Source organism: Aptenodytes forsteri, unplaced genomic scaffold (genome assembly GCF_000699145.1).
Source record: "Aptenodytes forsteri isolate BGI_AS27 unplaced genomic scaffold, ASM69914v1 Scaffold141, whole genome shotgun sequence".
In the NCBI taxonomy this organism is placed as follows: Eukaryota; Metazoa; Chordata; class Aves; order Sphenisciformes; family Spheniscidae; genus Aptenodytes; species Aptenodytes forsteri.
In genome coordinates, this window is record NW_008794416.1 from 994,830 (window position 1) to 1,015,260 (window position 20,431).

Sequence of the window (20,431 nt, forward strand, 5' to 3'; positions counted from 1 at the left end):
CTGTGTGGGGTCAAGCAGCCTGCAGCCGTGCTCTGCCGTGCCGTACCGTGCCGTGCCGTGCCGAGGGGCTGCACTGTTGGCCAGAGTGCCCCAGGTGGGTACGGCTGTGGGGGTTCACGGGATCGGGGTGAGAGGGGGCCTCTCCCAGCAGTGCCGGCGGCTGCTCGGTGGGATTTGCATGAATCCGGCGGATTTAGCTCAGCCCTTCCTACACCGAGTTAAATCCTGTCCTTAGTTTAACCCCTTTGAACAAAATCAACCTGCTCTAAAAACATAGTTATTTCCTTTTATTTATTTACTTTTTTAAATTTTAAAACTCCAGCTTTTGCCAGTAGCCTGCAGGGGACATGACGTGCTTGGGCAGTGACTTCTGCACTGTCAGGGTTTTTTCTCAGGCTGGGAAGTGTCTCCGGGGCAGGGTGGGAAGGGCACAGGGAAAGCGGGATAAGGAGGCTCCAGCCACCTCCGTGCAAATCTCGGGCAGCGTTTCCACTGCCCGCAAAATGCCGTGTGCCCTCCGCCGGCTCTGTCGGCTCTAGCTCCCCACGGTGTGAGGGGAAGAGGTGTTTTCTTCCCCAAGGAGCTCTGTCTGTCCACATGGGAAGTTTTGGGGGGAATCAGCTTGGGATGCGGGGCTGTGCCCGGTGGGGGGGATGCTCTGGGGCCCTGGCAGTGACTGCAATGCCTCCCCAGCACCCATGGAGTACGTCAGCACGCGTGGAGGTGCGGGGGCCGTCGACTTTGAGGGAGCCCTCTTCTCCGGCTACGCACCCGACGGGGGCCTCTTCATGCCCCAGCGCATCCCCTCACTGGATGGGGACACCCTGCGGAGGTGGAGCCGCCTCTCCTACCGGGAGCTGGTGAAGGAGCTCTGCTCCCTCTTCATCACAGCCGAGCTGGTCCCGCGGAGCACGCTCAATGGTGAGCCTCAGCTGTGTGGGGAGCTGCTCACAGGGGTGTGCATGAGGATTTTGGGGCCTTTGGATGCATCTGACTGCTTTCGCCTCATCCTCTTCACAGCCCCCAGAGGATGGAGCCTGCTGCACCATTGCCTGCTCCTTTCTGTACCCTATTCTCCTCTGTGACCTTGCTGGGACTTGTCACCTTCTGGAAAAGGTGTCCCCTGTGTGCAAATAGGGATTCTGGTGACTGCAATAGCGATGGCTGGTGCCGTGGCCCTGCTCACTGCTGGGGCACCCTGCTATGCTGCCGGGCTCCAGACCTGCTCTCCCACCAGGGCTTTCTGCTGCTCCACGCTCTCCCTGAGATCTGATTTTTAATGTTTTTAACATTTAACAGCTATCCCTTCCACCAGAGGGCACCTACAACCTCTGTCTCAATGGCGTGTTATGATAAAATTCAGGTTTCCCGTATTTTATATTTTAACACAGTTTGCTCTGATTGTGTTGGGTATCCCCTGGGTTTACTTGCCATAGAGCTATTGAAGACAGTAAAGCTGAGCTGGTTTACTCCTGATAACTAAGAATAACTTGTTGGATGTCTGTGACCTATCATCCAGCAACTGAGAGTCTTTGGTTGTGCAGAAAGCTTCCCAGGAGCATAAAGAGCAGAGACGCAGGAAGCCGCAGGTCAGAAAAATACTCCTCTACCCAATCTAACAGCCCCTTTAACCATTTTCCCTCTAGACCTGATTGACAGGGCCTTCAGCAGGTTCAGACACAAGGATGTCGTCCATCTGTCCAGGCTGAAGGACAGACTGAATGTTTTGGAGCTCTGGCACGGGGTTACTTATGCTTTTAAGGATCTGTCCTTGTCCTGCACGGGGCAGTTCTTACAGTACTTCTTGGTGAAAAAGCAGAAGCATGTCACTATTCTGGTGGGTGAGTATGCCTCTTTCTGGGGGGTAAAACTTCTGGGCAAGTCTTTACCTTGAGAGCCATCATCCAGCCCTCCCCATAGATGCCCTGGGGTGGCTGGTGAGCGACCTCCGGGCAAGGCCAGGGTGGCTGCTCTAGCCAAAAACGTCTCATGGAGCACCTCTGCATCTTTTTCTTAAGGTGCAGCAGTGCGGGTTTGACCGATGCATCAATTTTTTTGCTTTTCTTGGTTCTCCCTCACTTTGAAACAGGGACTTCAGGGGACACAGGGAGCTCGGCCATCGAGAGTGTGAGAGGGCAGAAGAACATGGACATCTTTGTTCTGCTGCCCAAGGGGTTCTGCACCCAGATACAGGAACTTCAGATGACCACCGTCATTGAAGACAATGTCCACGTCTTTGCTGGTTGGCATTGCTGTTGGACTGTCCGCTTTATGGCCCTGCTGTGTCAAAACCATGACCCTAAAAGTCTCAGGGGGCTGCTGCTTTAGCAGCTGCAGCCAGCCAGGTCATTGCCATCATGGTCACAGTGCCCAGACTTCGGGCTAACTGGAGCCTGTAGCAGATGTCCAGTTTGATGACCAAGTGGTTCAAGGCTTCCTTTTCTCCTGGACACAGACCAGAGCTGCCCCCATGCAGGCGGTTGGTGTTTAGCTGCACTGAATTCAGCACCATTTCTTGGCACTAAAAGGATCAAGAATCACCCCTTTCCTCTGTTTCCTCACCTTCATGGGTGGTCCATCCCCTATTGCTGTGCCGTCCCCATGGTAGGGATCACCATGGGGTGCTTGAGCTGTCCCACGGACTCCTCTGCTCAGCCAGGTGTCCCCTTGGCATCTCACAGGGTGTGCAGGCATTTGACTTCCTGGCAAATATATACTTGGTATAAGCAAGCACCCAGAGTGCAATGTCTGCAGAAACCACCCCACATCCACGCGGTGCTACTCAACCCCCGGCTCGTACAGCCCCCGAGGCAGCCGGGCAGCTCAGGACGCCCCTGGCCGCAGCAAACCCCAGGGCTTGAGACTGGCCGTATTTCTGAGCAGAAATACTTTGTGCCTGATGCGCTGATGTTGGCAGATCTAATCTTTCCTTTCTCCTTTTGACAGCTCATGGGAACAGTGATGAAATCGATGAGCCGATCAAGGAACTGTTCGCTGATGTCGATTTTGCCAGAAAATACAATCTGATGAGCTTGAATTCGGTCAATTGGTCTAGGATTATGGTGCAGATTGCTCACCACTTCTATGCTTACTTTCAGTGCGCCCCATCCCTAGATACCACCCCACTGCCAGTGGTGGAAATTGTTGTGCCAACAGGAGGAGGAGGAAATATCACAGGTGAAGGGAAAAAAGATAGGTTAGATAGGGAAGAGAGAGAGTGCTGTGACCTGTGGATTAAAAGCACTTTGCAGATGCTGGGTATTGCTATTTATTAAAACACCCACTCTCTGGTAGGGTTTCTTCAGAACCACTTATATTTTATTACTCATGTATGGTTATTACTCATTCAGGTGTCACTGATGATTTGCAAGGTGCAGAAAATCCTAAACCACCCTTTGATGATAACTGTAGCTATCTTGAGGACGGGCACATTAGAAGAGGACAAAATGTGTTTGATCCAGAAAAGAGGGAAAAATACTGTGGCTCTGATTTCCTAAGTGAGACATTAATAGAGGTGTGGAATCCTGCCTGGTCCTATTCTTGTTTGCATGGTAGTGTGCAGTCAAGAGAACCACTTCTAATTGCATAATCTGGCCTTCTAAATGTGAGTCCTTGATTGCCTCCATCCCAAAATAGGCATACAACTGTCCTATGAAAGCAATAAAGGATTCGATGCACTCAACTGCACTCACTGTATTTCCAGGCTGCCCATTTGAGGCAGCATTAATAAGATGCAAGAGCCCAAAAGATTCATCTCCCTTGCTTGAATGGCAGCTGCCTGACCTCTCGGTCCCCTGCCCATCCATCTTCAAATCTGGAGATGCCCAAGGGTCAGTGTTCAAAGGACTGTCGTGGCAGGAGGAGCATTGCGTCCCAGGATTTTATAATCTGGTGCTCGACCAAAGCATTAAAGATAGATATCTCAGAGTCCATTAGGGAATGTAATTTGTAGCTGCTTCTGACCTATATGCTCAATCAATTTGTACGGTGACTTCTTTGCTAAATCTCCTTTGAATGTTTCTTCATCACAAGCATGCATGTATTTTTTCACTTTTTCCCTAGCTGGCTGTATTGCCCAGAAAATGGGTCTCCCGATTCGACTTGTTGCCGTGGTTAACAGCAATGACATCATTCATAGGACTGTTCAACATGGAGATTTCTCACTGTCAGAGAGCGTGAAGGCTACGTTAGCATCAGCCATGGATATTCAGGTATGAAATGAATTGCCCAAAATGGGAAAATACCAAATATTATATATTTTTATAATCCTTTTCCTTGTACTCTCTTCTACCTGGTTTATGAGAGCATAATTCTGCCACTGGCAATGCCTCTCAGCGATGCATTGAGAGGTGTGACTCATGGAGCATTTAAGCTGCAGACTGCTCAGCTGAGATAGATCAAACACTTTCTTCCTCACTTTTCAGAGCTTTACTTTGTAATCTTCACTGTTAAATGCTGAGTTTCTGGGGTTTCATTATGTGCAAGGTTAGCAAGAGAAGGGCCTTCTTCTCAAAATGTGACACCTAGAAAATTATAAATCCCATCATGTCTCATCTCTCTTGTTGATGCTTCTGAAAGGCTCCACCAAAGGCAAGAGAAGAGACCAGGACGAAGGTAGGGAAGCCCAGAAGAAATGTCTCATCTATGGCCATCTGCAGCTTGCTCAGAGGAAAACAGGTCTCAGCAGGCAGGCAAAGGCCTCAGAAATGGAAAGTCATGGAGGTACAGAAACCAAACACCTGGAAGCAAATACCTCCCGTTTCATACCTACCCTGTGATCCACAGGGATTGGATCTGCTTCCAAACAAGTGACCAAAGTGTGAAACAGTTGGTGGTGTATCACCGTGGCCTTAAGCTACCCGGATTTTCCCAAAGCTGTTCAAACACATTGGGAACAACTGGGAGCCTGGAGGAACTACCATGCTTTGCAGTCAGTAAGTCATTATGGCCCTATCACCAGGCTGCTGTGGTCTGCAGCTTGACTTTCCTCCTGAGGCGTGAATTTGTGGGGCTCCTCAGAGCTCAAGGGATAGCTGGGCTCCTCTCTTGGCCCGTGTCCCTTCAGTAGCACTGGTCTGCTGAGGCGCCCAAGCATGTGCCAGACTTTGGGATCATGAGGGAAGGCAGCCAGGCGAGGTGATGTCCAGAGATTCCCAAGGAGCTGGATGGGTCTGCACATCCCTCTCCACAGCTGCATGAGACATCATCATTCAGCCCACATCTGAAGCATCCGTGCAAATATTTCCATAGCTCAACAGATCATTCATGCTGGAGGGGAATTCAGGAGGTCTCTATTTGGGACCTGCTCAAAGCAGGGTCAGTCCTGAGGTCAGACCAGGTTGCTCAGGGCTTTGTCCAGTTGGGTGTTGGAAACCTTCAAGGATGGAGAGTGCACAACCTCTTTAAGTTGCCTCTTCTGCAGACTAAGCTAAAGCAGAGAAAACTTTCCAGTTAAACGCTAACTGAAGAGTTGAAGGTGAAGCAGAAAGTCTAGCGTGGATAAGCCTTGTAAGGAGCAATCCAGGAGAATCACAGCAGACTCTGTGTCTTTGCAGTACCTAAACCAGGGGCTGTTCTCTGGCCCTGAGGTCAGGAAGCACCATGCACCTCATGTCCACATGACAAAACTTTCCTTGGGAACAGTCCCCAGCATGACCTGTCCTCCAAAATGGGCCTCAACGTTCTCCTGGACAACTCTAGTGGCATGGGACAAAACCAGACCAGAGAGCTGGCTAATAACTTGAATGGCAAGGTCAGTGCTTGCACCAGTGTCCTGGCCGAGTTCAATTTACTGGTGTCAATGCAGTGATCTGCAGTGGAAACCATAAAGCTGGTACGAATGGAGGGGGAAGGGGAAGGTCTGAATGTGGGAGCAGCAGAAGGAAGGACAGGAGGAGGAGTGACAGGAGGACGGTGCTGGAGGCACCTCCAGTAGCAGGTCGTTGTAGTCCAGGCATGCTGACATGTAGCTTCTCAGGACAGCCAGGTTGGGAAGCAGAGGACAGCCTAAGACAGGGGACAGCCTAAAGCAAGGGGCAGACTATGCCCAGACTAGACTGAAGATTGCAAGCTCGAGGCTCTGGGAGATGATGGTGGGAAGATGAAGAACAGGACTGGGGCCATAAGCCACCCAGGTAAGGACATGAAAGGCTGAGTAAGTCCCAATGATTCACCAAGGTAGGACAGGATGGAGAGGCAAAAGGTCACAGGCACTGTCAGCTGCTAAAAGGTATAAAGAGCTGATCCAAAACCAGCACTTGAACCCAGGAGATGCGATGAGGACTCAGTAGTCGGTGCCCCTTGTCCTGTCTGTCCCTACAAGGTATCTCGGCCAAACCACCTGGGTGAATGATTCTCGGTGCTTGCGAGTGTGCAGGAATGAGACAGTGAGCGGAGAAATTGGTTTGGGACCCTCCTGTATGGCCTTGCACTGAGTTTTGCTGCAGTGTTGCAACACCGATTGCTACATAGCCACATAGGCCAGTCAGGCCGTATATGTGCCTTATATGTTCATAAAGATTATCGGTCAGCCCTGCAGGGACCTGGGTGTCTCATTAAGTCACGCGGGAGCTGGGTGACTCACAGCAGCATCTGCAGCACTGAGTAAACAGCTGGATATTTCTGGTTCTCAAATACGTAGTGTGTTATTAGCCTGGGTTCCTCAAGGTGATTATACAGATGTGGTCACACCGTCGATTTATCAGTTATCCCTTCGTTAAGTTTTTTTAATCTGATGGTCACTGCCAGACTGCTCTGACAGGTCAGAGGTCTGAAGGACATTGGGTTCCCAAAGACTTGTCTTGGGATGTAGGTGTGCGGGGGGAAGACACAAAGCCCACCCCAGCCTCCACCAAAAAAAAGGCGGCAGTAGGACCTCGACCCTAATTAGACATCAGAGAATCCACACAGGTGCTCTCCCCTCGAGACAGATGCTCGAATTTCTGCTGCTCACCTATTGCCTTGTTATCCCAGGAGCCTTACAACATGGAGAGAATCCTCTGGCTGCTCTCGGGCTCCGACAGCCACCTGACGAAAACGCTGATGGAGCGATTCAGCGTGTCGAAAAGCCTTAAGCTGCCGGAGGATTTGCACAGAAAGGTCAGTTCCTCACGCACGCGGTGCCGTGTGTGCGTGTGTAAGGAGATTTACCGCTACTAGTTGTTTTCAGCTCATTTTCAGAATAAAAAAATCATAGTGGAGAGTTTCCAACCAAAAATTTCAGCATGAGGCCAGAGGAGTTTTATATCGGTGTGTGTGCATGGGGGTGTTAAAAACCACTTTTTAATTATTTTTTTTAAAAAGAAACCTCTTGCTTCTTTGCAAAACTGATTAAAAACTGCCTACAATTACTTAAGTAGAATATACAACCACCCCTTCCTTGGCCACTCCAGTGCCAGCATGGTGCAGCAGGTGCTGGCACAAACTGAGCGTGGCTTTTGGGAGTGCATCTGCTGGGTTCAGTGCTGCAATTCAGCCTCGGTGTTGTGGCAAATGGGAGCACGAACACAAAGCAGAGACAAATACAAGAGAAAACCAAACGTTTGTGTTGTGAGGCTCTTTGGGCCAGATGCAAAGTCCTGCCTCTTCCCATCCAACGCATGCTGTCCCCCGCTGAGCATCCTTTGCCCAGCGCCTGCTCCTGCTTGCACAGCAGCAAAATAAATAAGAAAAAAATACACTATTAAAAGAAAGAAGAGCTATTACACTGAGGTGGGTTTTACAAGCCCTCAGAAAGTCCCTCAGAGCATGCAAATAGCAGTGCAGAGCTGAGGAGCTGAGTCTCGGCTCCTCTCCACCCACGATCCCGGCACCTGGGGATGGGAACCCCTCGCTCATGCCCCAGCCCCATGGCCATTTCCAGCAGTGCCTCATCCCCTGGCTGCAGCAGCAACCCCTTTTCCTTCAGTCCCTGGGGAACCCCATCCTCCAGACTCCCTGTTTCGAGCTGCTTTGCTGAGTGCCCGTGGCACAAGCCCAGCTGGGAACGCGTGGGGTGGTGACGCCCTGTGCAAACCTCCCCGTTTTCCCCGGGGCCGCAGCTCTCTGAGACCCTGCACTCGTGCTCGGCCTCCGATGAGGACATCGTGCGAGCCATGCAGCGCTGCTGGGAGGAAAACTGCTACCCGCTGTGCCCCCACTCCGCCGTGGCTGCTCACTACCACTACTTGCAGACGGACAGGTAAGGACAGCTGTAGTCGGGAGCACTGGGGACCGGAGCATCACTTCTCCCTTTGCTCCTGCAGCATCTCCAGTTCAGGGCTTGCCTACGTCAAAAGCCTTCTTGCTTTTCTTTCCTTTTCAGCACGCCCCGGTGTTGCTTAGCTCCAGCCTCTGCAGCCAAATTTCAGGACGCCCTGCTCCGAGCTGGCCTGGTTCCCCAGCTTCCCCCCGAAATCACTGCCTTAACGGCAATGGAGACCAGGTCCACTCCCCTGGAGCAGGGGCAGGACTGGACACAAACACTCCGGGAGTGGATCGAAGCCACGGCACAGCGGCGGGGGATCGCCGGCCAGGGAGTCACACAGACCTGAGCTACCAGAGCATGGCTGGCCGATGCCTCCCATGGCTCATTTTCCATTCCCAGGGGAGCCCTGTGTTACGCTGGGAGAGGAGCCTACAGTCTCCGTGCAATGAATTATTAGCAGGAACACACTTTGCCGTTGAATTATATAGAATATTTCATAACATTTTCAGTAAAGAGCTCTGCAATTGTATCCTCTTTTTCCTAGAAATTCATAAAAACTGATTGAAACTCTGAATAAACCCACCTGTTCCATCATTACCTCCTACTACAGAAAGCTCCTCCAGCACTACCCACAGTCGCCAGCTTCCTGGGCATTATCCAGCGATTCTGGCCCCGTGCTGGGATGTTCAGCCCAGCGGTCCCAGCAGCACCCGAGATGCTCAACGGGAAAATTAGGCAGGGCTGGAGTGGATCCACTTTCCCCATCCCCATAATTTAAGCAGTGCCAGGGATCATTCCCAGGCATCAAAACTCGCTCAGTGATAGTGTTAAAAAGTGGATGTTTTCCCTGGATGTGTTTATTTTAAGGAGCTACTTCCCAGTGCCGTATCTCGCAGCTTTTGGTCCTAGTCCTGCTGCAGACTCTTCCTGGGCAACTTCCACTGAAACAAATAGGAAATGGGAAATTCCCCTTATCTTCAGCCTGAGACTTCAGGTCTTTCAATGCCACGTTCCCATCATAAACATATAAATATATAAATACCTCGCGTGGGAGCTGCCTCCACAAGTCATGCATCTGGCAGGAATCTCTTGTGCCTAAAAAGGGGGAAAAAAAATAGGAATAATTACACCAGGGGGGAAAAATCTCCCTTTGCCATCAAAAAAAATTCCCCCTTTGACATCAAAGGAAGTCCCATAATGGGAGGATTAATTTGAAGGTTTAGTGGCATTTAGCAGGGTAAAAGTAAATTCTGTGAAGTGAATCAGTATGGGATGTTGCAGAATGTGTGGGAAGAGTGGGAAGCTTTGCCTGGGCTGCAGAATGCCTTGCTGGCGCTTGGGAAGCCTTTTCCTCGTCTGCCCCTGGCGCAGCCGGCCCCGTGCCACCTCCTTCCATCCCACCAAAACCCTGCAGGAGAGGAGGGACCCGCACCTCCTCCGAGGCAGGGGCCGAGGCTGCCCCATCCCAATTAACGGGGGTGAAGGAAACGTCTTAGTTGAAAATGATGCAAAAAACCACAGTGCTTGGATGCTGGATGTTTTTAATGCTAACGGCTCTACTAGTTGCATGGATCGAGCAGTTGGGAGAAAAATGGTGGTGGGGTCCAGGGAAGCTCTGATGCTTCATGAGGCCATCATTCACCCCTCTTTAAGAGCCAAACTGGCCAGCAAAATACCTCTTATTTAAGCAACAACGCAGCCTTGTCCTCAGGAATAACCTTGCCCCAAAGGATGGCTTTGTACCAGGGGTTGATGCAGCAAGTCATTGGTGATGCTGGTGAGAAACCCTCCCCAATCCCATATGACCCCCGCTATTGGCTGCCCCTTTCGTTGATGCACACGTTATACTTGTTGGACTCCACCGTCTTTAATAGCTGCCTCCCCAAAACTTGCGGTTCTCGGCCAGGGACGGCTGCCTGGTTGTAATTTAGCTCTTAATCATAGCTTAAGACACCCCGTGATGGGGGAGAGGCCTGAAATTGCACCCAGCTCCGCATCCAAGCAAGAGGTTGCAAATCCGACTTGCTGGCTGGGACTGGAGCAGGAGGGGAGGGCGGGAGGGCGAGGGGCCGGACCCGGACCCGGACCCCCATCCGGAGAGCACCAGGAAGGACAGGGCGAGGGGTATTGGGCTTGCAGCCAGCCAAAGCGCTGGTGTGTTTTGCAAGCAGAAAACATAGCATAGCATAGCAAATACATCCCCATGCTCCCGTCTCGAAGCAGCCAGATGGGTAAAGGCTCCAGCCTTGCTGCAGGAAGGCGGCAGATGATGCCCATGCGGGGTGAAAAGGCATTTAATTCTCAAACATCCCTGAGGATACTCCTACGGGGTGAAGGTGCTGCTTCTCCCCCAGTCAAAACCAGATGTTTTTCGGGCAGGACACTACGAAACCTCTCTCTGGGATTTCCGGGGCAGAAATGCAGCAGGAAAAGCCTGTTTCACGCCTGGAGCTGAGGCGGAGGGAGCACAGACAGGCTCGGCTTGCAGGGTGGCCGCGCTCCCACAGAGGGCAATGCACGGCTGCCCGTGGCAGCCCAGGTGCCGGGGATGCGGGGGTGAACCTGGCCTCGTGGGCATGCCGTGTCCCACCGCCTGCGCGGGGACGGTGGCATCCCTGGCTGCTCCCACACCGGGGGCTTTCGCTCCCACTTTGGCCCCAAGACGGGTGCTCGGGGCTCTGCTCGCTCCTCCTCAGGTCTCTGTCTGAGAGGGAGGATCAGCTTTGTTTGATGGAAAAATGGAAAACACAGAGAGGAAAGTCGTGCAGAAAGGCGGTACCTCCTCACCCAACACTTTGATGGGCAGCTGCAAGCGCTGGCAGCTTGACGTGTTTACGGGGTTGACGATATATTACTTCTGCACCTTCCAGAGCTGTTCAGGCCAGACTTGTGAAATAATTCATCTCATACATCAACTGATCACACTTTTCCCCAGCAAAAATTCCAGTTTCAGGCTCCTCACCCCGAGCAGAGCCGACCCACACATTCTAGGAGACAGCGTTGTCCATGAGCCAGGGGCCATCCTCTGCAAGGGCTCCGTGCCTTGTCGGGGATGTTCCTGTGGAGGTTGCGACACCCTTCACACTGAGGGACATGGCTGGGACATGCTCCTAACCCCTAAGTACCTCAGGTAAGAAGGATTGTATTGGGATGGAGATGCAATGTGTTGGGATGGAAATGCAATGTACTGAGATAGAGGAATAGGGTCCCCCATGGTTCAGCTGGAGGTTTCTACCCAAGAGCTCACACGTACCAAAGCATCTTGCTGTCCTGTAGGAATTTGTTGGTGTGTCCAATATGGAATTGGGGCTCTTGTCCCAGCGTGGGTTGGGATCTGTCTGGCTACACATGGGGTCTACCCCTTAAGCCATCTGCCTCCGAGCTAGCGGTTGTCACCTGGCATTGCACCCCGTGGAGACATCAACAGCAGAGCCACACTGTGGTTCATTGCTCCAACCATTACCAGTGCCATTAAGAGTGCTGTTAATTAAAGGGAGACATGGGATGACCGGCTGGCTGCAGTGCTGGCCGAGCTAAAATTCAGGGGGATAATACAAATCCCCAATGGGCTGCGGGTGAGGATGCTATTTCCCATGAGCAGAGCAGTCCAGCCTTCCCCTGTGCTTTGCCACGATGTCCATCCCCATCTTCCAACTCGTGGCCACCCACCCCATCCCTCCCACCCAAGGAACTGATTTTGGGGCATTTCCTCTGCTGACGGGGGTGTCACATCCTTCTGCTCCAGCGTTACCTTTATGGGCTGGGAGGAGGAGTCTGCAGCGTGGTGAATTATAAACCAATTCTTTAAAACAGTATTCTGAAGGTTTGGGAGTTGAATTATTATTTATAATGCCCTGAGGGCACCATGTAATTTATGGACAGGTATGAAGACAAGTAGGCGCTCAGACATGGGGATGAGCCCAGTGTAAATGCCGAGATAGAATGGTAGATAGATGGATAGATGAAGATAAGCTTCTTGGCCAGGAGAGCTGGAGATTGAAAAGCCTGCTTTTATAGATCTGTGCTGTCCTAGGGTAATACCTACTATCCCAGTACTCCCACTCCATATAAAGTCATCTCAAATCTGGTGCAAATGGTTTGTTTACTCTTTTTTTAAATTAATTTATCCCAAGTGCAAGGAAAAAAAAAAAAGGGAGTTGCTTTGTTGTTGCAATTTGCTGCTAGGCATTCCTATATGTGCTAATGATAAGTATTAATTAAATAGCTTGCTGTTGTCTTTTAAATGCAGTTCTTTCAGGCTGTAATTAAACACAGACACCCAGCCCTTTCTGTCTGCATAGAAAGAGGCAGGCAGGCCTCCGGAGCTCTGCACTTCTTTCCTTGTAGCAGGAGAGAAGTGGAAAATGAGGCAAAACCAGTTTCCATTGAAAACTCACCACCCTGTGCATGTCCTTCACTCACGGGGAAAGCAACCAGCTCAAGGAAATTAAAGGAATGCGACTTCCAAGATCCCAGCCCTGCAATCAAAGTAAGTTTATATGCCCTTAAGATTTTGCAGCTTCATACATTTTAAAGGCAGAGGAGATCATTTTGTTTGATCTCCGGCGCAACACAGGCTGGGCTCTGCCGCGTTCATCGAGCCCAGCAACTTGTTTGCTTATGAACATCTTGATCTGAAGATCTAGAGATAGGAGTCCATCCCTCTCACTTGCTTCTTAATTTCTCCAGGTTTTTTCACCCTTACTGTGAAAAACCAGGCCCTGCTGTAAATCCCTGTCCCTATGCTGCTCCCGTGGTCAATATTAATCTCCCAGTGCAGGGTGCCCTTCCTGGGAGAACCTGAGCTCCCACCAGCCCTGCTGCCCTCTCACCTCCCCGGCTTCACATAGAAACTCAGCACTAAAGCCCTCTAGAAATGCAAATAAAAAAGTCAGATGTTCACGTGATGGAAGGCAATCCCCGAATAAAATTTGCCGTATGCCGAACGGCACCTATACCCGACGTTATTCCTGCCCTCCAAGGCAACTGGGCTTCACTTATCTAAAATGCTGCTGTTAATCAATAAATACATGAAGTGACACTGGCTGTCTGCTGTATCACTTATAAGAGTGGTGGGGGAAGATGCAGCTCACTTGGAGGATGCCCTGGTCAGAGCTGGGCCGTGAGACACAGGTCTCCCTCCCGCAGCCGCTGCGGGGAGCGTGGGAGGGAGGAGAGGAGGCGCGGGGGGAACGGAGCCAGCTCCTGCCGGTCACCCCAAATCCACACGTCAGCCTGTAGCTGAACCCGCTCCTCGACAGACAGTGACAGTGAAGAGCTTCACCGTGGTGAAGACAGTGGGAAGTGTGTTCAACAGCTGCACATATATATTTTTTTGAATGGAAACATTTAAGGATCCATTTGTGTAATTTATAACCTGAGATCTGTAGAGTATCTAGGATGCTCCTCCGCCTTGATGGCTCCCCACCCTTTCCAGAAAACAACCATGGCCCTTTTGGGGTCCTATCGACCCAGGACTGGATTTGCCGTGGGCTTTTCTGTCCCCCCAGCCCTGCAGCTGGGTCTGTTCTGTGGTTTCCATGCAGCCAGACGGGTACCCACGGGGAGTGTGGGAGGGGGTCTGGGACCCTCTGCAGGCTCCTTCCCCTGCGAGGGGAGCACAGGGCTGGGAGCACCCTCAGGGCTTTTGGTGTTAGCAGCAGCAGAAGTGGCTCAGAAGAGGATTTTTCCCAATTATTTGCATTTTAGAAATGAGAAAGGCAGAGAAATGAGAAGGAAAAAGAAAAAAAAGTAGGAAGAAAAGCTAGCTTGCATTCAGAAATTAAATATTTAATTGAAAAGGAATTTGGATTTGTTTGGATTGTAACAAAAAATTTTGTTCCTCTAAAAATGAGCTGATTTTGAACAGAAACTAAAAAAATATTCTGAGCTAAAGAAAAAGATATTTTGAAGCCAAAATGACTCATATTTAGTGTAAATGGTTAAAATTGTGTTTAAGTTTTGGGAAAGGAAGCAAATTTAGAAATTTAGAAATTTTAGAAATCTTTAAAATACCGTATCACAAAAAAGGTGATATGGGGGGGAGGAAAAGTGTTGCCTTGCTGGAGCAAGAGGGCGGGAGAAGAGAGGAGCCAGCGGCTGCCCTGCGTGGCTCTGTCCTTGCCCTGACACCCCTGAGATCACCCCGAGCGCTTTAAGATCACAAGATACTGAGAACAAAGAGTTTGTGTTCTCTTTTTTGCTCTCTAGTTCCCCTCCTTTTGGGGCTCCCAAAGCTGTTCAGTGTTTTTAGGGTGGGTTAGAAACCGCTTCTTAAAGAAAGCTGTGGAGAATCACATATAACTTGGCTCCAGGAGGGTGATGATCTCAGAAAAATAGCAAAAATAATCATTCCTATAAAAAAAAAATAATTAAGAAGCGGTGAGCACAGGACGACAGTGATATTTCTTCACTATCCATCTCCTTGCTCTCGCTTTGGGACTCCTTGAGCGGAGAGCATCGTGCATGTTTGCACAGCTCTGTGCACGTGAATACAGAAGAGCAGTGGGATGCTGCAGTAAAGGATGGGGAAGGCAGAAGGGGCTGTGTATGAACCCAGCATTTTTTCGGCACCTGACACATAGAATGGAGCAGGACTCGCTGTGCTAGATCCTGGACCAACACAGAAAAAGAAAGATTACATTTTTGCCATTTAAGTTTACAATCAGAGCTTTAAGCAGAAGAGTCAGCTTTTCTGCTGCTGACTTTCTGCATGACCCTGGGGAGCTTTGAGCCAGGGATGGGGATCGTGGGGCCCTCCCACAGCCCACCCAGCCCTTGGCACCAGCAAAGGTGCTGCCACGTGGGTGACTCCTGGGGTCCCATGCTGGCTGGGGACCGGGCTGCTGCCACCTCCTCTCCCTGAGCTTGGTCCTCTGCACCCCCACTCGGTCCCTACCTGCCCGGCAAAGCTCCGGCTTCCAGCCCCTGGGAGCTCCTCACCTCCGCTCCTCTGGGATGCTTGTGGGGATTAGCCGGGCTATGCTCCCTAAACCCATCACATGCGTTTCAACAGTTTTAATTGTTGCCTTTAAGATAATTACAGGCTGGAGAGGGTGAACGGGAAAAGCCCTGTGGATTTGCACCGGGACTTGGGTGCACCGTTGTGTACGGCACAGGAGATTCACCGCTTAGCAGTGTTTTTCCTGCTTGGGAGGGCTGTTTGCACGCCACAACGAGGGAAGGACCACACGTCCCCGCTCCCCATGGCTGGAACAGCTGGAGCAAGAGGTCCCCCCAGCACCCTGCTCCACCCACCCTGGGGGAGAGCATCCCCCAGCAGCGGGCTCGGCAGGTGCTGGCTCTTGCTATGGTATTTAAGCCACAGCTTTTTCCTCCTTCCCAAGCCCATTCAGAAGGGAATGCACACCTGAAGTGAACAGGATGCTGAAAACCAGACTCACAGCAAGGAGGGGAGCACCCAGGGCCCCCCTTGCCCAGAGATGAGGCATCACCTTCACCCAGCCCCGGCACTCTCCTTGGCTCTTAGTGAGGTGGCCCATACTTGCTTTGTTTTAGGATATTGCAGTTTGTCCTGGCCCCTCGCTAGCTATCCATCCTCCACGGCCAAAGAAAACATCTCCCTGATGATAAAGGCAGATATCTGAGTCCCTCCCATAGCCTGGAGTAATTCAATATTGAGTGAGAGGAGCGTGTCAACTGCTTTTCCCCTGTTTGCACCTTTCTTGCAATTATTTTGTTGGAGCTCCCCACTGGGGAGAAGGACAGGCCGGCTCCCAGGGCTAACATGACTTCCCCGGGTGCTGCCTTGCCACAGAGGAGCCGGGGCAGCACTGAGGACTCCTCTTGGGACACAGACCTTCTTCCCCAGGGCTAACCATGCACACAGGGTTTCTCTTCTAAAAATGCTGCAGCCTCTTTCAGTCCCTTAATGAAGTGCATCTTGAGCACCCAACATTAGAGCACCCACGTTAATCCATATAGACTTGCATGCCCAAGGGCACCAGTGTGTTTTGCTAGCCAGGCTGATGCTTTGCCATGGTTTAAGGTGCTGCTGCTCACGAGTGGTTTGTTCACATCCCTCTGATGGATGGGACCAGCCCGGCAGCTGAGCAGCAACGGTGGTGCATGCTGCTGAGCCTGGAGGGCTTTGCTCTCATCCATCTGACTTTGCGCTGAAGAGGATGAGGAGCGCTCCCTGCCTTGTCCTGGCACCTTCCCCAGCAGGAGATGGGAAACTCCCCACCTCTCAAATATTTCCTGTCCAAATGAGAAAAACAACCCAAACCCCAGTTTTTCCTGAGATCTTCTCCAGCCCGGTGCATCGGCATGAAACCCAGCAAGGGGTTCTTGCCCCTGCATTTGTAGAAGCCTCTTTATCACTGATGCATTTTAAAATGAAGACAAGATTTCATCTAAATACAAGAAATTGCTCTAGTTCAACCTGCTGATTGCAGGACATCTCGTGGCCAGTGCGGTTTGGAGGATCAGGCCAGTCACTCGCAGACATCGAAACCAGCAGTTAATGAAGGGGTAATGTGGGGCCCAGCACACTGCGGATGCCATTTGTTTTAGTATTTAATCCATAGAAACCCATTTAATAGCACTTTCCCCAAATTGCTTCCCCTTTTCCACCCTAACTCCTAACCTGGAAGTAATCCCAGCAGGAAAAAAGGGAAATAGCTCAAATATTAAAATGGGGTGAAGGTGAGCTGGCTCCTGGGTGCAGGTGGAGGGGACGGGGATGGGTCCCATCGCTGCTGCCAAGGTGAGTTTTGGGGACCCACTCTGCCCTCCTTGTAGGGTTCAGACCTACATCTGCAGGCGGGGGGTTAGATGTTAAACCCACCCCAAATCCAGAGCTGAGCATCCTGAGGGACTCCTTGAGGATGGGGTATTCCCCTCCATGAGCTGCCGGCTTCGCACCAGCAATCCTTTGCATGCCAGCCCTCTTCTCCCTCTCCCCTTACCCCTTCCCTCCCCCTGCGATATGACGCATTGGCAGAGAAATAAAATAATCAGCTGTTGCTTTATTACTTTCCACGTGTACTTCCCTCACGGGCATCTGTATTTCTGCAAATGTTTTTAATATTTGCTAATAAAAGCAGCTCCAGTAATGACATGCTCACTCCCCAAGACAAAATTGCAGGGACTGGCATTATCTAGCAAACTCGTTTTGGCACAAGGGCATCTGCGTACGAGCCATTTCTGCCCATTCACGGGATTATCAGCCATCTCTGCAGCCAGCCCCAGCCCTCCTCTCTCATTCCTAGTTAATTGGTGTGAAATTGGAGCAAGTTCTCAGGTGATAATGTGTTTGCATTTACTGCTTCACTGAACCACCCTAGCCACTCAATCCCAGCTTCATTAAAGCCTCAGTCTCAGCTTTTGCTCCTGGCTGTGAGCTTCAAACCCTATTTCCTGCGTGGCAGACACACAGCCTAACACATGTCAGGAAGACAGCTTGAGCGGAGCTGCTGGGAACAAGCAAGGCTACTGCCCAGGCACCGCTCCGGGAAAACCACGTTCGCGGCGGGAGAGATGCTCGGAGTCCCCGCGATGGCTTCACGCTGCGCTGGCTGGTTCCCCGCACTTGAAAAAGGCATATTTTGTGCCCTTTAATTATCTTCGATTAATGAATTAATTTTTTTTTTTTTTTTTTTTTTTTTTTTTTTTTTTTTTTTTTTTTTTTTTTTTTTTTTTTTTTTTTTTTTTTTTTTTTTTCTGCAGCACTTTGAAGATAAAAAGCCTTCGTCTGAATTCTGTGATTAGTATTTAAAGACTCAAGCGAAATATTTGTAGGCAGAAAAACCTAACTGAGGAATGCCTGTGTTCAAACATTCAATAGGGCCTATTCACAGAATTGGATTCCAGGGTTATTATTAGCAATAAGGTTATCTTTGGCATAATCTTTTTATGCACAACATGCTATTGGATTCCACCCTCCCGTTTCGCTCAGGCCCTGGGGCAGAAGGTATACAAATTAGAACTGGTTCAAACCTTGCAAGTGTTTTTCATGCAAGCGGAGCTGAAGTCTGGCGAGGTCTGCCGCGGTTATATTTAGGACTATCCGTAAGGTTTTTTGGTGCAAGATGCATGCCCTGGAATGCTCCCTCGCAGGGGGAAAAGTGCGTTGCCCCAGGGGTAGCTCCAGCCCTGCCAGCACGTGCTGCCACGCGCTCGCCACATGTTGGGGACGTATGTGACACCCGATGGGGTGGCCCTTCAAACTGGGGATGGAAAAGGAGGGATCAGGCTGGTCCTACGCCCCCAGGTCGTGGAGGTGGCTCTGAGCGTCTCCCCAGCACATGAGATTTCACAGGTCCAGACACAGGTCTGGGCTCGGATAGTTCTGGACACAGCCAGGGAAAGTGAAGCCCTGCCAACCGCACCGCCGGGCGAATCTCTCTTTTTGGGGAGCCAAAAGCGCCTCTCTGCTGGGGTGAATGCGCCCAGGGGGTCCCGCCTGCCCCCAGCCCCAGCTGGGAGAGCTGAGACACGAGCAGGGCTGGCTGGGCTGTGGGCTCCTGGGAATGGGTTGATCTGGGCATGAAAGCAGAGAGCAGCTGCCGCCTGCTTCTTAATTTGGTTGTATTTCTAGCTCTCATAAAGCTAAGGTAGGAGTTGGGTTTTGTTGTTGTTGTTGTGGTGGTCTTTTGGTGGTGGGGTTTTTTTTTGTTTTTTTTTGTTTTTTTAATGGATGGTGGGTGTGATTTTTTCAAACGCGCTCCCCTTTGGCACATCTCTGCTGGCAACGTCAGTGAGAGCCCCGGGATGCCTCCGCCGGAGCCCAGGAACACCTTCCTTTGAAACCCGCGCCGTGCGTCTCCCCAAATCCAACTGCTGAGCACTGCGGATGGGAGGAGGCGAGGCCACATTCGGCAGCGGTCCTTCACCACCCTGAACGGCTCAGCTGCTGCGCGGGGTCCCTGGGTCACTCCGAAACCGGCTCCAAAAATCCATCGGAGCTGCTCATCCGTGGCCAGGGTCCCCAGCCCAGACGCAGGCAGAGCCAAAATACATAAAGGCGCGTTAAAGGATGGCTGCTGTAGCTTTGAAATGGCAGAGCAATCCCCTGTAGCCTAGTTTTTAGAGAAAGTATTTTGTAGCTGGTTTTTCTCTCTGTGACTAAACGTGGTTATTAGGCCCCGAGTGCATCACTAAACCTGTTATTAAAAGTAAACATGTTAAGGAGAATATACTGGTGTGCAGCAAGCTCATCCAGGGCGCTGAACCCTCTGGAAAAGTTATTAACATCTGTATTTAAAGTGAACGTTGTTAAGAACATATTGGACTAATTCAGGGCCTTAGAGCTATTAAAATGACTACCATTAAAAATAAATGCTAGGCAGAATATGTTGCATAATTAGAATTACTAGTGTTTACTCTGATTGTTTTTTATGCTGGCCTCTCATTTAAGAGGTTATTTGTATGTATATATAATATATATGTTTTTTATATATACACATACACGGTAATGTTTCTAACTATATATATTTGGTTATCTATTGTGTTAAAATGACTCTGTAGGATAAATTTGACTTCCTTTTTGCAGGATGAGACAGAGCCCTGGTGGGATGAAGTCTTGGATAAAACCATGGGGAAAAATAATAAATAAATCTTGGCTATATGTAAGTGTGGGTGTGGTCCAGTGTCCATTGAGTTCAGTGGGAACCTTACCTTGACTTTGCCATGCTGGGTCAGACCTCAGGAATGCGCCTCCTGCTTTGATGGTTTCACTATTGGTAGGTGAGCTCGGAAAATCAGAAAATCAGCAGCTTCGCTTTCCACGGGCTGTTCCCAGGCCGAGCTCCATCAGGCTTCAGCGACTCACTGCAGCTTATGCCATATTGTTTCGACCTGGTCTTTTGCAAGTCTCATGTCCCTGGGGAGGTGGTGGGGTGGGATCATCTCCCCGACACGGGGCTCTCCCCACCTGGGGTCCCAGTGCCTCCCTGCCTGGGAAGGGATGCTCCCAGGGAAGAGTTTCTCCCAGCAGTTTTGGACATGAGCAGTGACTTTTGCCTTGCCAACGTCTGACACTGGTGGCATCTAAGGGAAGATGGCCTCAGTGCCAGACCAAACAAATGAGGCTGGTTTCTCTTATAACATATATACAACTTATATAGTGTGTATATATATATCATAGAATGGTTTGGGTTGGAAGGGACCTTTAAAGGTCATCTAGTCCAACACCCTGCAATGAACAGGGACATCTTCAACTAGACGAGGCTGCTCAGAGCCCCGTCCAGCCTGACCTTGAATGTTTCCAGGGATGGGGCATCC

At 50.6% G+C, this 20,431-nt stretch overlaps 1 protein-coding gene across 1 annotated transcript; it reads left to right on the forward strand.

The window, feature by feature from the left end:
* Positions 1-10: 10 nt before the first annotated feature.
* Positions 11-8,609, forward strand: THNSL2 (threonine synthase like 2). The gene is made up of 9 exons (XM_009289401.2): positions 11-94; positions 694-921; positions 1,647-1,841; positions 2,090-2,242; positions 2,947-3,177; positions 4,063-4,211; positions 6,973-7,098; positions 8,040-8,179; positions 8,303-8,609. Exons 2-9 carry the CDS (start codon positions 699-701, stop codon positions 8,529-8,531), a joined length of 1,446 nt encoding a protein of 481 aa, XP_009287676.1. The 5' UTR covers positions 11-94; positions 694-698; the 3' UTR covers positions 8,532-8,609.
* The last annotated feature ends 11,822 nt before the right edge of the window (positions 8,610-20,431 follow it).